Genomic DNA, 16,405 nt, shown 5'->3' on the forward strand with positions numbered 1-16,405 from the left:
GTGCGTCATCCATCGCTGATTAGACTTGTAGTCTGACGTCGCCGAGCACCATTCAAGAAAACACCTGATACATTGTTGAAAATCTAAAATGATTTTTTTTAAAACACACCCGGAGTGACGAAAATCGTTTTTTTCACAAAGACGTGGATCAACAAGTTGCGTCCAGTGCGTAATTTCCATCTGAGCGGGGTCCAAGCATAATCCGCGACGCACGTGATCGACAAATCACTTCAACTGCAAGTATTTCTCATTTGTCAGGAGAAATAAGCCCCCTGATTGTCCGTGGAGACACATCTTTTCCGAGTATACGACGGGAATCAAGAGCTGACCGGCTCCATGCCTCGCTGCCTCTCCAGATGCTCGGCTGGCCACCACATGGTAACTTTGCGCGCACGCTGGAAAGGGGCACACATAGAGAAGGGATCTGAATGAATGGGACTGAGATTTATTCGCCTTTCTCTTCTCGCCTCCCTCAGACTGTTGTATGTGTTTTATACCCTGCCGGTTGAAGGTGTCTCACGTTATCAGCAGATATCGATTCAGGGGTGGACAGATCAATCACTCGAACAGGGAGCAGCAAATGTCGAAGAAACGGAAAAGTCCTGACGATCAGGGCTTTGAGGAATCTGCAGGAAGCAGCGACCAAGGTAGGAGTCACGGTCAGAAATGACAGTCTGAAAGTTAAACTGGTGCTAGAGTGTAGGCATGCCATGTCCCCAGGGACTCCTGATGAATTCCTACTTGTGTGTGTGTGTGTGTCTAGTTGCAAAGTCAGCCACCATGACTGGTGCAGTTGCCATCCAATGCCAAATAATATCATCCCTAGAAAACAATTTCTGTGGCAGCAGATTACTTTTGTATAATCTCCTATCAGTCCCCAGTGGAGACAGATTTGTGTGACATCAGGTTTGGTTGCAGGGCTCACTTTGATTTTCAGGCAAGTAAAGTGAAGTGCACAGACTGGATGAACTGGCCTGAAGGTGTTAGTATGGCTGTCAATATGCAAGCAAATACCTTTCCAAAATTCCTTTCAGTAAATATATCTCCAATGATGTTATTCACCTGAACATTTCACTAGTCTTTATGTTACCAAAATGTCACTCAAGTAACACCGTATGACAGGTAAAATTAAAGAGCTCTCCCAAGGTCTGGTTGTTGTAAAACAGATCAAACTGGTGAAAGCACCTTCCAGTAAACTGCTTTGCTTCACAACATCTGGACAAAATATTGGGAGATAGTAGCATGATGACGTCTGAACTTTTTGGCTCAACAATCAGGTGGTTAGAATGGTCCAGTCAGCTGAGCTAACATTCAAGTTTGACAAGTGGGCTCTAAAATTATGACAAGACATTAATCTTACCTATTAGTTCCTATTAGTCTGTGCGTTAGCAAAATAACACAGCAGAGGTCAACATTTGGAGCGTGGAGGGGATGGTGGAGTTTCCCGTCACTTTTACATAGAGAGTTTGAGTTAAATCTCACACTGCACCCTTATTTTAACTCTAAATTCATGCTATGGGTTAATCCATGAAAGCTCAGTTTTTGTAGTTGCCTGGGTCTTGAAGTCTTGATCCAACAATAGCCCAGAAGAAGAAGGGAATCCTGGGTCCACAGCGTTATACGGCCACCACCATCCCTGGTTGATGTCCTTATACTAACTTGTTGTTGATATATCATTCCATGATTGGGTGACATCAGCCAATATATAACCATTGTTCTGTGTTGTCCAGAAACAGCGTGAATTAACACACAAGTAGCTTAGTTAATTGAATTGATTCACATGCATTAGGTCACATGGTGTAAGTGGGCTGTTTGCTTGTCTTCTTCTTCTTTCTCTACATTTAGTTAAACTCAACAACACATGCAAAATTAAACTCACTACACACGCTAACTGTGGTGTAATGTGTTGTTTCCGGTCCGGTCTCTGTGAGATTAAACAGCATGTGACATGTGGAAGTATTAATCCCGCCATAGGGATGATCACATAGACTTAGTGTGAATGTGTTCTGTGATCACTGGATAGTAAACAAAAGCAGCTATGTTTTTATGACTACTACACTTTCCTTTCCCCAAACAGTCTGTGAACTCATGTAACCCGCTTCAGTCTGATATCACTCACTCTGATGTAAACCCGCACTTTGCATATTAATGATTTACAGCTGGATTTGGTTTCTGCTGCATGTATAGTTCCACTTTTCATTCCGTTTGAAACTCAAGCATTCCTCCATTTCAGGAGGCAGCTTTTGAAATGGCTGGATTGGCAGTGTGGCTGTTAATATGCTGGCAAACACATGACAGGAGTTGTAACTTCAAGGCCAAGAACAGCATCACCTTCAAGCGGAGAGTCGTGCCTGCTGCATGAATACTGCTGTGGCAATGGAAATTGCTTGCACAAGGACTAGGCTAGTTTCCTTAATGTTCATGTGTAGATGTTCTCTAATTAAGCATAGGCACTTTCTGGACCTTTTGTGGCATCAGTATAAAATCACGGGGACAGTGCGGGACAGCAGTGACGTTATGGTTCTTCATGGCTGCAGATTTGTTTGTTTGCAATGAAGATGTGACCTCCTTGCTTTGCAGTCTTTGGCTCTGTATCTTTTTGGGCCCACGCCCAAATGCGAGTTTCCCTTGGCTAACACGGAAGGAGAGCCGGGCGCTTCCTTCCCCAACTGTGCCTGGCATCTGTGGCTACTTAGGGGGTACATGCCCACACTGAACCCATCCCACTCAAGATTTTGTCTCCCTGAATGCTTTGATGCAGATTGGTTGACTAATGCAGGGACACTAATGATGCAAATTTACATTTTGACACCTATTTTAATATAAAATATAGCTCTTATTTTCTAAAGCCTGGATTTATTTGTGCAACCCAAAAACCGTGGTGCTGTTCCTGTTGGTTCTCCATTCACTGTCGCCACACACTTGTTTTATCATGGATATTTCTCTTTGACTGTTTCTTTTTCTCCGGCAAGGCTGTGAAAGAAACAGGGACATTGAGATTCATATTTCTTTTTTGTGTTTCTTTTTGGGGTGCAGCTCTGTCTATTACAGGACCAGGACCAACCAACATCACAGCTGACTAACAGTTCTTACAGTCAGATATAGTTAAAAACCTGAGCCTGAGCCTGTTGTTAAAGTATCTGGTCTTGATGAAGTAAAATAAAAACTATGTAGAGTAGGGACTGGATATCCTGCTTTAAGGAAACATTAAGATTTTTTAAATGAAGTCTGTGATATAATTGTTTCATCTTTGTGTTTTATTACAACTGCTAGAGCTAATGGCTGGCATCCTCTCCACTGTTAACAATGATGGTGCTTCCATCTCATTAACAATACGTTGTGAAGATGAAGCTTACAAAATGGCCCCTGCTCATGGGAAAGAGAAAAGCTGTGCTCCCATGAGAAAGTAGATCAGTGCATTCAAGGCCAGTTAGAGTTTCTCTTTCATTTTGAATTCAGACTGAATAGTTCCAGATCTTATGAATTGTCCTCATAGATTAAACTGAGGTTGCTCCTCAGCGTCACACACCGGCGCAGCTTTCCAGCAGCACACCATGTGTGTCTCTTTAGCTTGGCTTAGTGCCTACAATGCTGGAAGAGTGTCGAGGTGCAGCAGAGGCTTTGCAGGGCTGTGTGCCACCCCTGTGACGCCACAGAGCATGTAGTGTGTAAACCAGAGTCAGCCACACACACACACACACACACACACACACACACACACATGTCTGTTTTCTTTATAGACAAAATTTCACTGTAGCTTAAAATCTTTGAGGGCTGCAGACCATTTGGAACAAGGACAACTAGTGCAAGTACACCACTTAGTGGTCTTAGTGTGCATTGCAGGTCACGATAGGAACACAAAGATTTACACAAGGAAAGAATCCACAACTTCCTCTTTCTGTGATAATTAGTATGTCTGTGCAGTAATTTAATATTTGTTAGCTTTTTACAAATATGACCTTTTGCCCTCATTAATTTGTTGTTAACAGCTCATTGGCGTCCTTAGACACTAGGTGGGGCTAAAGTATTAAGATGAAATAAATGGAGCAGCATTAGACCGAGCAGACGACCAGGAAAAATATTTTCATTTTACTGTTATTATCTGCAGACTTGATAATCCCCATAAAGTCTAATATAACCTCTGATTTCAATGTTTTTACAGCTTTTGGAAGAATCTGAAGGTTGTTAGTTTTTCATTTGACTGATACATTAATTTAGAGAAACAATTGTATTATAAAATGCAAATAAATAATCAATAAAATAGGCTTTGAATTGTAGAGTGGGAAATTGGTACTCAGTGAAAGTTCAAGGAAAAGACAAGGCCGGTGTGTGTGTGTAACAGTGTTCAGTTGGCGAATGGACTGTGTCCATGTGTTATCAGTAAACGTGCAGACCTGACGTCTGGCTGCCTGGCCGTCTTGGCCTGTACTGATGTCTGCTGTGCAGAGAGATTGACAGGCCTCTACGTCAGCACCCATATTTCTCACCTATGATTCATACTGACTTTGTTTGGTTTCTGATGAGAGCTGCAGGCGGGCAGCCACCACTTATCCCCACCAGTCACTGACCCAAGTCTTTCTTACTTTCTTTTTTATTTTATTTTATTTTATTTTATTTTATATTTTTTATTTTTTATTTTTTATTTTTGTATTTTTTATTTTTTATTTTTTGCTTTTGAGAACAAAAATAAAATCTAAAAAATTCCTACATAAAAGCAGGTTTAAGGTCAAATCAACTGTAGAATAAAAATTATAAAATGATTTACGATGTATTTATTAAATATCATATACATTGAATTACTGTCCTAAACACAATATTTTCTGGGTTTCTCTACATGTTATGTTTGTACAAAGAGTGGAGTCGAGCAGTCGGCAGCACCTCACTATACACACACCATACACTCTCAAGAACACACACTGACAGGCTGTGTGACATCTCTCAGCTGTCAGTAATGATCCAACAATGAGTGTGTGTGTTTGTAAAAGGCTTCTTATTTGTTAGCATGTCAGCATATGTGTTCAATAAGCAGAGGGATAGCAACGTGTAGCACTAAGGATGGAGGGTGTTTGCCGGGTTATCAATGTGTGTGTGTGTGTGTGTGTGAGGTAGAGAGCATGGAGATGGTTTGCTGGTGAGCCTGATGAGGTCATGGCTCATGTCTCCTGCTTGCGTCATCACATATAGGATGTGAGTCCTGCCAGCAGAGCTGCAGCTGCTGCTCCTGTCTGTTGGCGGCACAGTAAGAAAATACAAAAAAGGCCAGCTATAAATAAAAAACAGCCATTTCAACAAAGACCAGAAGCAAAGACAATTCAATTTAGATTTTTACATTTTTATTGTGTTTTTTAAAAAAAATGTGCATTCAACATATGGTTGTGTGTGCGGCCTACGCTTGAAGATGCACATTTGAGCTCCTGTTTTGCCTGCAATTTTATAAGATTGCTCAGTGAAGCATTTTACACGGCTGAGTGACGTCAGCAAAGCGAATGAGCTCTGTTTGTTTTATTCCCCCACCCCAGAGTAGTGCTGGAAGTACAGTGCTGCACCCCCCGGTGGTGAAGCCTTAACACGGTATGCCGTATATGAAGCCTTAACACGGTATGCCGTGTTAAGGCTTCAATGAAATTACAATGAAATTATGTAATTTATGTAATAATTGAAATTATTCAATGAAATTACAATGAAATTACACAAATATCTTTATTATTTATAACTTATTATTATTTCTGTTCCATGACATTTTGTATTAATGTCTGGACTGTGGGATGAAATGAAAAGTATGGAGAACTGAAAGTGACAATAAAATGAATAATTTCAACAATAAATACCTCATTAAATGTGTCATGAATGACTACAAATTGGAATTAAATAAATAACATGTTACTGAATGTCATTAATGACTTAAAATACCAATTCATTTTATATAAAAAACATATATAATTAACAACACACTATGTTTGACTATAACCCTAATCCTAAACTAGGGTTAGGTTCTTGGCTGTAGGTTTAAGGAAACATTTTTTAAATGAAGTCTGTGATATAATTGTTTCATCTTTGTGTTTTATTACAACTACTCCTCTCCACTGTTAACAATGATGGTGCTTCCATCTCAATAACAATACGTTGTGAAGAAGCTTACAAAATGAGCTATATGTTTTTAAGGTGTAGAGCCTCAAGTAAGACATTTCCGTAATGGTCTCAGTGAGCTGAATGCAAGAAACATTGAACCATAACTCTGCAACCTTTCTAACATTAACTATATACCTAGTTTTGAACCTAACCCTAACCCTAATCCTAATCCAGAGCTAGGGTTAGGTTCTCGGCTGGTGTGAGGTGTAGAGCCTCAAGTGAAACATTTCCGTAATGGTCTCAGTGAGCCGAATGCAAGAAACATTGAACCATAACTCTGTGACCTTCCTAACTCTAACCCTAACCCTAGTTTTGACTGTAACCCTAACCCTAATCCTAATCCTGAGCTAGGGTTAGGTGTAAATCTACTCAGGCGTAGAGTCGTAATAGTCTCAGTAAAAATAAAAATATACTTAATGTATTAAAAAAGTACTGAATAAAATGTATAATTATTCATTCAAATTATATATTTAATGAAAATGATCATTTAAAAAAATAAAATATAATAATATGCATATAAAAATATAAAATAAATAATCAAACTTCTTGAAATCCACTTGTTTCTGCAGCAGTTATCACACTATATGCTGCCTTTATTTAAATATGTCAATATCCGCTTAATCAATAATGTAGAAAATATTGTTGTTATATATAAAAAAAGTAAAAATCTTCCATTTTTATCATCTCTTTCACTTAATAAAATGCATATGTGCCAGTGAGCTAATTGGAATGGTATTAGTGTGTGTGTGTGTGTGTGAGACAAACATTCAAGCAGCCATAATTTGTGCCAGCTTTGTGACGTAGAGGACATGAGGCCCAAGCGGGTACTGTGAGTGGCAGTAACAGCATCTCCTGCTCGAGCCTGCCCTATCTCTGACTTCATTGGCTCCAGCTCTGACGCAAATACACCCCCCCTCCCCTTCCACTCTCCCCACCCCCTACCCACCGTCTACACCACCACCACCACCCCTGCACACTCCTTTCATCACGTTTTTTTTTGCCCGTTTAAAATTTTTTTGATTCATGTGCCTTGTGCAGTTCTCTCCACTGCAGTGCTCTGCACAGCTCCACATCACATATCTGCACCACCTGTCCATTTTGAGCTCTCACAACATGCTTCCTCTGTGTTCTCTCACGCACTGATAGATGCTGATTTCATTTATTTTGTTTCTCCTGTATTATCCACATTAATTCCTTTTTTGAATTTACCTGTACAGTGTGTGTTCTGAATCACAGTACACTGCTGAGAGCATTATATGGTCACTTTTAATCACATATGGTCACATTTAATTTGTCAGCATGTGGCACAAGCTGAAGATGGCTTCCACTGTTTCAGTCAACTGCTGCATTTAAACTGTTTAAACACAAAGTAAAATATGTTTATCATGGATCACATTTGCTACACCGTGTGGCTTGGAAATATTTGGCTTCCAATTTAAGTTAAAACCAATCTACACTTTTTATCTGTTTACAAATTACCTATAGGCTGGAAAAACACAAGACCATATAATGCATTTAAACTAAAATAAAAATCTCAAAGGTACATATTATGTTGTAAAAGGGGAAAACTACAAGTCTCTAATCAATATGTAAATATGAAGAAAATGTATTTCTAATGATGTATAATTTGGCCACAGTTGTACAGGTCTGCATTGTCTCTGTGTGTGTGTGTGAGCAATTTTGGCAGCAGCCATCTGAATTAACAAATGTTTCATTTTGCAGTCAGTCTGGCTCTGCAGCTTGCAGTGCTGCCTTACAAACTGTGTAATGTCTGGATGTTGTTATACTGTCTAAGAGGGTCCTGCCTTCAGGTTGTGTGATGCACAAGAATACCCATCAGCTGCCCCAGTAGTGCCTGACCTTTGACCTCTGTGTAGATGAATCGGGGAGTGATATGAGGCTTTCCCTGCAGAGTTGTTGTGGTGCAGCACAGTGTACTAATTATTGCATCATAGGAATGGCTGCTATCATTTAAATAAGGAGTTGAAAAACTGGTTTTTAATGACACAAAAAAGAGTGGTGCAGTGGCAGACGATGTTAGAGATGGAAATGACTTGTGTTGTGTGCTTTGGAACTCAGTGTTTCAAAGTGTGTTGTAGTAACTGAACACAAGTGTTTCAGTGTTTTGCATTCAACTGCTATAAAATGAGCCTTTTATGGCTATATTTTTCCTTACAAAAATTGCAAAAACCCCTAACCCTAGCCCTAACTACTCCTGTAAGCAGCCTGTCAGCTGCTTGTTTCTCCTCTGTCCTTTGATTTGTTGATGTTGTTGGCCAAAGTCACTTTCATTGGGCAACATCTTTGGTGGTTCGGTGTTACAAACCATCTGGCATGTCAAGTTAAGATAGCGTAGTGAAGATGATGAGAATGATCTGACATTTTGGGGACCCTGACAGACACTCTTCTCATGTAGACAGTGCTTTTATGGACACAAAACTCCAGCCTTGTCATGCTGTAAAAGGATGCAGGTCTGTGCAGAAGAAGCAGAACAGATAGCAAAATCTTAACTTTCACCAGCACAGCCTGGTTCCTGTTGACAAAGCTGAAAGTCTTCTGCTGCTCTGCCTAGAGGGATATGCAGCGGAAGTTTTGTTAAAGGACGCTCTCCTTTCAGACATAATGTGTACGTCTCTTGCTGTCCTATGCTGTGCCTCTTTTAATGGTTCCATTGCACACACTCAATGGCTGCTGAGCATTCCCTACATGTGGCAGCTGTGCAGGTCAGACTGTGACCTCAGAAGAAGCCGATGGCTCTTGTTGAAGAGCATCTGCAGCACTGGAAGAAGGTGGAGCATCAGTCATAAATGCCTGAATATTTAAGGTGTTTAACACAACATGCCACACTTTAAATTAGAAGAAGAAATGGTGTTTACAGTGGCTATGTTCCAAATATGTGTTTTAAGTAAAGATAACACATGAATATGAGAATAGACAGTTTTCTTTCTCCACAACCGAACGTGTCATTCAGGTTTGCAGCTTTTCTGACATAAGGTTTTTAATATTTGTCCTTTAAGTAACATTTTCACCTCTTCAAACAGAAGATTGGCGTCTTAAACCAGTCTGTACCGCTTCCGCTTTTAGTCTGGTTGCCATTTTGTGTGAATTGAGACTGAGCTACAATCAAATAACAGAAATACTTTAGAGCTGTTGCAGCACAAAAACTGAGGAGATCCTGTAAGTCTGAGAAGTGTGAATGAGTGTAGATCACACAGTTTATTTAACCTTTCCTGGAATTGTTCTGTGATTTAATGACCATACTGATGTAATACTGGCAAACATTTTTGGCCCGATTGTGTTTTTCTCATTGTGGCGCCGTGATGAGAAATTCAGTTACATTTTTTCACTGTGTCATGTGGAAAAGTTTTTCACCACAGAACAAAAAAATCCAAATGTGTCATATAAAATCATATATGGGTTTTTGTACTTTTATTTTAATTTAAATATGTTTAAATTGTATCTGTTCCCAGCTGTATACACACACACATGAGGACAGTTCATCGCTGTAATGACTCTCCTACTGTATGATTTCCGAAAATAAGCCAGAGAGCTTTCAAACAATACAGGCCAAGATCAAATTAGACAATTAGATGCACATATGCATTATGTGTGCATGAGTGTGTGTGTGTGTTGGATGCTTTTTTAACAAGGGTACAGTCAGACTACAGCAGCCAGCAGTGCACACTGTATTTGGAAGCAGAGAGGGAAACCGCAACTGTGTCTGTGACAGTCTGAGAAAAGGTGAGAGGAGGAGAAAGAGAGAGAACAATGAGATTAATGGCTCTGATGTCCTAATGATGTCTTAGATGAAAAAAACAACAACTTACACACACACACACACACACACACACACACACACACACACACACACACACACACACACACACAGAATGAGTTTGAGAACATTAAGCGATAAACAAAGATGTCATCTTTTCTCCCGGGACTGTGAGGATGGCTGTGCGAGCAACAAACCTTTCCTCTGGGTACATCTAATATACTGCAATCTGACAGCAGTTATTCAAAATGGCAATGATTAAGACGACAGAGGGCAGGTAATAGTGTGCTGTGATTTGTGTTTCCATTAACCTAAATTATGCACCTATCTCACATTTGTCCTAATGGATCACACAGTGCAATGACGTCCATTGACGTCACGTTTGAGACGAGCCGCATTGCAGTCGCATGCAAATTTGGGCATGCCAGGCTTTGTGTAAATGTGGACCTCTTTTTCTTTTTATTATTATTATTATTGGATTTTCTGACAAATAAGAGTAAACAGAGGCAGTAATATGCTCTTTGGTTGTTGAACTAGTTGTGAGCCAAGCTGTGAAGATGTGCATAACTCCCTCAGCCCCCCAGGGACCCTGTATTTTCATGGGCCTGCCTCTGACGTCAATGCTCCGGCTGTCCTGTGGATTGTCAGAACAGACTATTCAGTTGGGGGGAGGGGACTGGAAGTCTCTGTGGTGTGTGTCTGCTGCATGCGATGTGTGTGTGCGTGTGCCTACGTAGCTCCTGTGTGTGTGTGTGTGTGTGTATATATGTGCTTATGCTTGTGTGTGTGTGTTTGCATGTGATCTGTAAATGTTTCACTTACATCTGGGACATGTGTGTGTGTGTGTGTGTGTGAGAGAGAGAGAGAGAGAGAGAGAGCAGTGTGTGCAGCGTGCAAAAAGCTTGTACAGTGCCTTGAATCAGAAATGTGCTTAAGTGGATGAGGTCTGTAATGTGGGGGTAGGCAGCAAGGATGGGGGCTCAGGCTGTGTGTGTGAACAAGAACACACACATCTAAAGATGTGTAGCTCTGATGTTGGGAAACAGGCCGTAGTCATCAGGAGGATGTTTGCTAAAAACAGCCAGGAGGAGAGAACAGTTAAGCATGGCTGCCGACCACTCACTCTTCAGTCAGCTGTTGATCCCTCCGCGGACAATAGTAAAGCCGTCCTTTCACCAGCAGCCATATAGGAACCTTCTCCATGTGACACACACCTCTCATATTATAGCAGATGAGATTTCAGCTTCTTTCATCACCACCTTTTTGATTTCCATAATTTTTTTCTGTAGCGCACATGCTATCACAGATGGATATGAGATTTGGTGGATGGGTAATGTTGACAGTGAAAAAGGAGTGTGTGCACCCTGTCCAAACTGATACACATCAAGCAGGAGCAGGCCCATAAATCAGTCATTTGAAGATGTTTTTGGGTGTGCGGTGCTTGCTCCAATTCCAGTCTAAATAAATACAAAGATAATGTGATGCAGATTTTGTAACAAAAATCCATCTTTTGACCCCATCTTGTTCTGTGTGTTGGTGGTTCAGCCAGAAACATTTTTATAAAGTGACAGAATGAAGCAAAGTGTAGATTTGACTCCACTTTTTGTCTTCACAATAGTTTCTTATTTGACTTTTTTATGGGGAAATGTGCTTCAGTAGTCCTGGCTGTGTAAGTAATAGACTGGGCTTTGGAAGTGCTTCTACATACAACAACAAAGACAATATAGCAAATATGATCACTTTTAGATTAAAATTTGAGGATGATTTTCCCTGTCAGACTGGTTAGAGAAAAGATGTTATTATGTTCAGCTATAAAAGTGTCTAACAGCAGTAAAACAACAACAACAAAACAAGCATCTTGGCCTTTATTGCATACACAAATAAACATTTTTCTCCAATACTATATACATACTTGTATGTTATTTTTACAGTATGGCATTCCAACTTTCAATTATATTATCAGCTTTAATGATCACATCTTGCAACATCTTCCCCCCAGACAGAAAAAGTAAATGAAAGTTAAAATGTCAGGGTCACAGTAGGGATTTGATAAACAACTTCTTTACTTTCCCACCTGAGATTTCAGCCGAGCCAAAAACAGTGTGTCACTAACAAAATGCAGATTGCTCTGTGCACTGTGTAATACAGGAAATAACTGACTGCTTAGATTTGCTGGTATCATTCTGTTGTGTCTTTTTTCTAACTGTGAATCTAAAGTAAGACATTTCAGGTCCCACAGAACACATACATGTGTTTTAATCCTGGTAGAATACAGCTTTCTGTGGCTCTGTGTCCTTCTGTAGTTTTACTAGGAGTATGCATATTTCATAACAAGTGGACTAATCTAAACAGAGCTGAAATAGCCGCTTGCTGTGATAGGTTGAGCTGGACACCGACTTCCTCTTCTGCTATAACTCATTAAGAGTAAAAATGGTTTGCTCGCCACTTTGGCGAGCTGAGGATGAGAAGAGTTCACTGGCAGGTCACAGATGATCTGCTGCACTCTCTATATGTTCTTCATCCATAACCGTCTCACATAAGCTTATAAACTTCTCATCACAAAATGTGCAAGGCGTGTTCTCAAGCATTTATTTTCTAAATTTCCGTGCATAAGCTACTTGAAGTGCAGGAAGGATGCGCAGAGGTCAGCCCTAAAGGACCTAAAAAGACCTCTGGGAGAAATCTTTTTTAGTCTAGATCAAATAATTGAAATGAGTGTTTATAAAGCACTACCTGCCCTCAATCTTCCAAAAGTCCTGAGCATCAGAAAAAAAGACTTTCACTTGAAAAAGATGTTCCAAATCCAAAGACAGCATCATTGATGAGAAGTGATTTGTTGTTTCTAGATTTAAGGGCTTTTCTCAGCATAAAATGGAAGAAAAAGCGACAGAGTGTGTCAGAGCAAATCCATTATGTTATACATGACCTCTGAATGGACCAGCTGCTCGAGACTGTAGGAATGCCAGTGATTGATAGAGCACATGCTGACGTAACCTGCCACCGCTCCCACACCTCTCTCTCTCTCTCTCTCTCTCTCTCTCTCGATATGATCAGTATGTAATGCTGCAGCCGTGAGGGAGTCTGGCACACTTTATGCTGTATCATGTTGCAGAGTCAAAGCTGTTTAGGTGCTCTGAGCGCTGATAGCACGAGCACACATCTGCAAAGGTTTTAGAGATAGGAAGCTCACTTCATTTGGGACCTGAGAGCCTCACTTCAACAATTCACACGAAAAGACGAAATTAAGAATTAATCATTTTCATGTGTGATTTGTGCAGTTTAAGCTGAATTTTAGATCGGAGTTTGTTGTTTTATGCCAACTTTTTGGCTTGGTTGTTTTGTCTACCCGTGTTTTTTGTAAATGAATTATGTGTCTCTATTATACATGGACATTGATAGTGGATGTATAAACATCAGCAGTGATGCATTCTTTGGCTCAATGTAAATCAAAAAACATACAGTGAACACAAAGGAAAAGTGACATGAAAAGATAGTTAAGACTCTTAAAAATAAAAAATAAAATTCAGATTGTCACCTGCAGTCATTCATGTGATGTGACCAGAATCTGAGATTAATTTGACATTTTTATTAACGTCACTATTGCAATAAAAATTGATATTATTATTAATATATTATTATTATTATCATAGAACTATATCTTGACTTCAAGACATGTGTCTAAATATTCCAGTGGCTCTGCAGATGTGCAGTCTTTGTGCAGGGATTGCAGTCTGGCCTTTGCTAAAGGAATGTAGTACATTGATTTACTTGACTGTGCCAATTCCAAGCAATATTTACAATTATAATTTATGTAAATGTACGACTGGTTTAGCCCAGTAAAATAAATCAATTGAACACATTCTTTTAGTTAAAGCAAGTCTCTGCAGATATTTGAAGTCAGAAGATAAAATATCAACACACACACACACACACACAGAGAGAAAGAAAAATGTATTTACTCCAACATATAACATCATAAGCTAGATAATGAGACCTTTGTGTGAACAGTGTTTAGATCGTCTATCCACTCACACTCTCACTCAGTTATTTCACTACATTAAATAAGCTTTTTGTCCGCTGCACCAACATGAAACCGTCTGTGTGTTTGTACATGGTTGAACAGATTGAGAAGCTCTCTTCTTTTGTGTGAATGAAGAGTCTTTCTGGACACAATTCATTCACAAAATCTGCCCATTAAAAATCTGCTGGGTGATTGTTGTAGAAGCTACACACGAGAGATCAGAGGCCAGAGCCCTCAAGACTCAAACGTCCGCACAATGTTTACGCATGATGCGTAAATCTGAGTCCTTTTAGACACAGTGCCGTGCCGTTCCATTCACCGTAAAGTGAAAGTAAACGCTCCATTGCTTTGTCCTGTCATGCTGTAAATTCGGAGGTTGTCACTGTCCCCTCCTTGACCACTGAATCGTGTATCAGGAAACAGACGCGCGTCCCTGGAGAGCGCAGGGGAATATGGCTCGGCCCCTTTTACGCAGCCAAAAATCAGGAACAGGAACAGCAGTTCAGCAGCGTTGGGCTTCCCAGACGTGTCAAAAGCGCCGAAATGACCGGAAACAAGAACGTGTGACCCTTCAAATTATTAGTCGGTAGAAAATATATTTATGGCGGTAAAATATTTTTTCTCTGCACCAAGAACAATTCAGTTAAACTCTTCTGCACTGTTCTGCAGGACATTACGGAAAATATTGTTTAATGTGCCTGTTTTAATATGCCAATAAATGCTGTCTTCATTTATTCTACCGCGTCACTCAACATTTGGACTTTTATTTTGAAGACTAGAAAGGATCACTGTGCATGAATTGACAGAGGCGCGCCCCCGTCTCCTACCGTGTGTGTGTGTGTGTTTACTCCCATTCTCGGTGTCTATCCGTCGACGTCTCTGCTCCACTCAGTCTGCTGCTGCACATCCACAGCAGAGCCACCACGCCGAGGAGGCGGACCGATTGTAGCTACACCTCGGCCAGCTGTGCTGGGTCATAGCGCTGGTGGAGGAGGAGGAGGGGGGTGGCTGCACACCGCTCTCCTTGCCCTTCCTAAACCGTGCACAGCCTCAAGCATTGAGGGCACCATCACCTTAACGCGTCCTGGAATAGTTTTGGTTTTTATCCAGACGCACCAAGTTGCAGCTGCAGAGGCGCACTTTTCTCCGTGGCTCCTCTCTCCTTTTGCGCTCACAATCCGACATGGAAGATGGTCCGTCTTCAACAAGCTGTTTCAGAAGGTTAACGGACTGTTTCCTGGGTGCAAGTAGGTATTTTTCACTAATATTAACAACATATAGCTGAAACCGCGTCGTCTTTCAGTGCAAACATGAGCTTATTTCGGGGATGAATTATCTGGTCCTGTGCGCACCAACATTATTTGCACATTTGTCTACACAACTTTATGAATGACAGTTTGATAGCTGAACTCGATGGGTGGGGACTCCGTTGGATGGCCAGGCAGGGTTGAATTCTGTGAAAATATGGTGTCTCTACAGACTTTTTAAATAAAACATAGAGCGTGGAGCGAGTCTCGTCTCGGATTTGAGATCTGCAGTTCTGCAATAAGACATGGCATCAAAAAGCGAAGCGAAGTCTGCAGCAGGAGCCGGGAGAGAGAGGAGAGAAAGAGTAAAGAGGCACAAAATTATTCATGTGAGCTCATGGTTAACACTCAGATACATATTGATTATTGGTAATTATATACAATGATATTCATATCAATTGATTATTTAAATGTTCCCCAGAAAAATACTGCTAAAGCTTTCCACCACTTTTGGTAAATTTTAGTTTTAAATATTTGGGAATAAGAGCCAGTAAAAGAAAGCAAAAAGTTAAGTGAATGTATTTTTCATTTTTCCTCCATGACTACAGATGTGTCTCTTTGTTTAAATATATGAAATTATAACATGTTCATGCTGCTCAGTATTTCAAAGATATTTTACCTATTTCTAAATCTCTTTTAATACATTGTGGGAACTTTTAGGAATGACTGTAATTTATGTATTGCACTAGACTGTATGACATATAAATATTGTCAGTGGCTGCAGTTCTTTCAGTGGCACCTCAAGTGACCTTTAGTGGCAACCCCGTAATAACAAGTTAGCAAGTTTAGGCCCTGAGATATACTGAATGATGCCAAAATACACACATAGCAGTAAACTGCAGTCATGGAATGTATTATTGAGGTACAGTGTGTAGGTAACCTGGCCTCGTGCTGACCAAAAAAGGACAAGAATGTCCGATTTCACAAAGCTTCCACTCTTTTTTGAATTTAGAAAACAACAGTGGATGTGGGTGGCTGCAGAGTGAAGGCTCTCTGAGCTAATATCTGCTGTAGGACGTGCTGTAATACACAAGTGTAGACTTTTTAAAAAATGAGTCAATCACAAAATAAAGTTGGCGAATGTTTATCATTGATTTTCTAGCTCCGTTTGTGTGAGTATCATAGCTCATATTTATGCTGCTCTTTTTTTTTTTCAAATGCAGTACAGCTGTC

General features: G+C 40.3%; 1 protein-coding gene across 3 annotated transcripts in view; it reads left to right on the forward strand.

The window, feature by feature from the left end:
• Window positions 1–529: 529 nt before the first annotated feature.
• The window catches only part of pde10a (phosphodiesterase 10A), a 44,298-nt gene continuing 28,422 nt past the window's right edge, over window positions 530–16,405 (forward strand). For 2 of the 3 annotated variants that reach the window (XM_028423909.1, XM_028423911.1), the window contains exon 1: window positions 530–647. In XM_028423909.1, coding sequence (XP_028279710.1) covers window positions 581–647 — 67 coding nt within the window. In that variant the 5' untranslated portion in view covers window positions 530–580. Of the gene's footprint in view, window positions 648–14,800; window positions 15,173–16,405 lie in introns of those variants that run through there. The other variant, XM_028423910.1, reaches the window with a different exon arrangement.

Source organism: Parambassis ranga, chromosome 15, assembly GCF_900634625.1.
Source record: "Parambassis ranga chromosome 15, fParRan2.1, whole genome shotgun sequence".
Classification (NCBI taxonomy): Eukaryota; Metazoa; Chordata; class Actinopteri; family Ambassidae; genus Parambassis; species Parambassis ranga.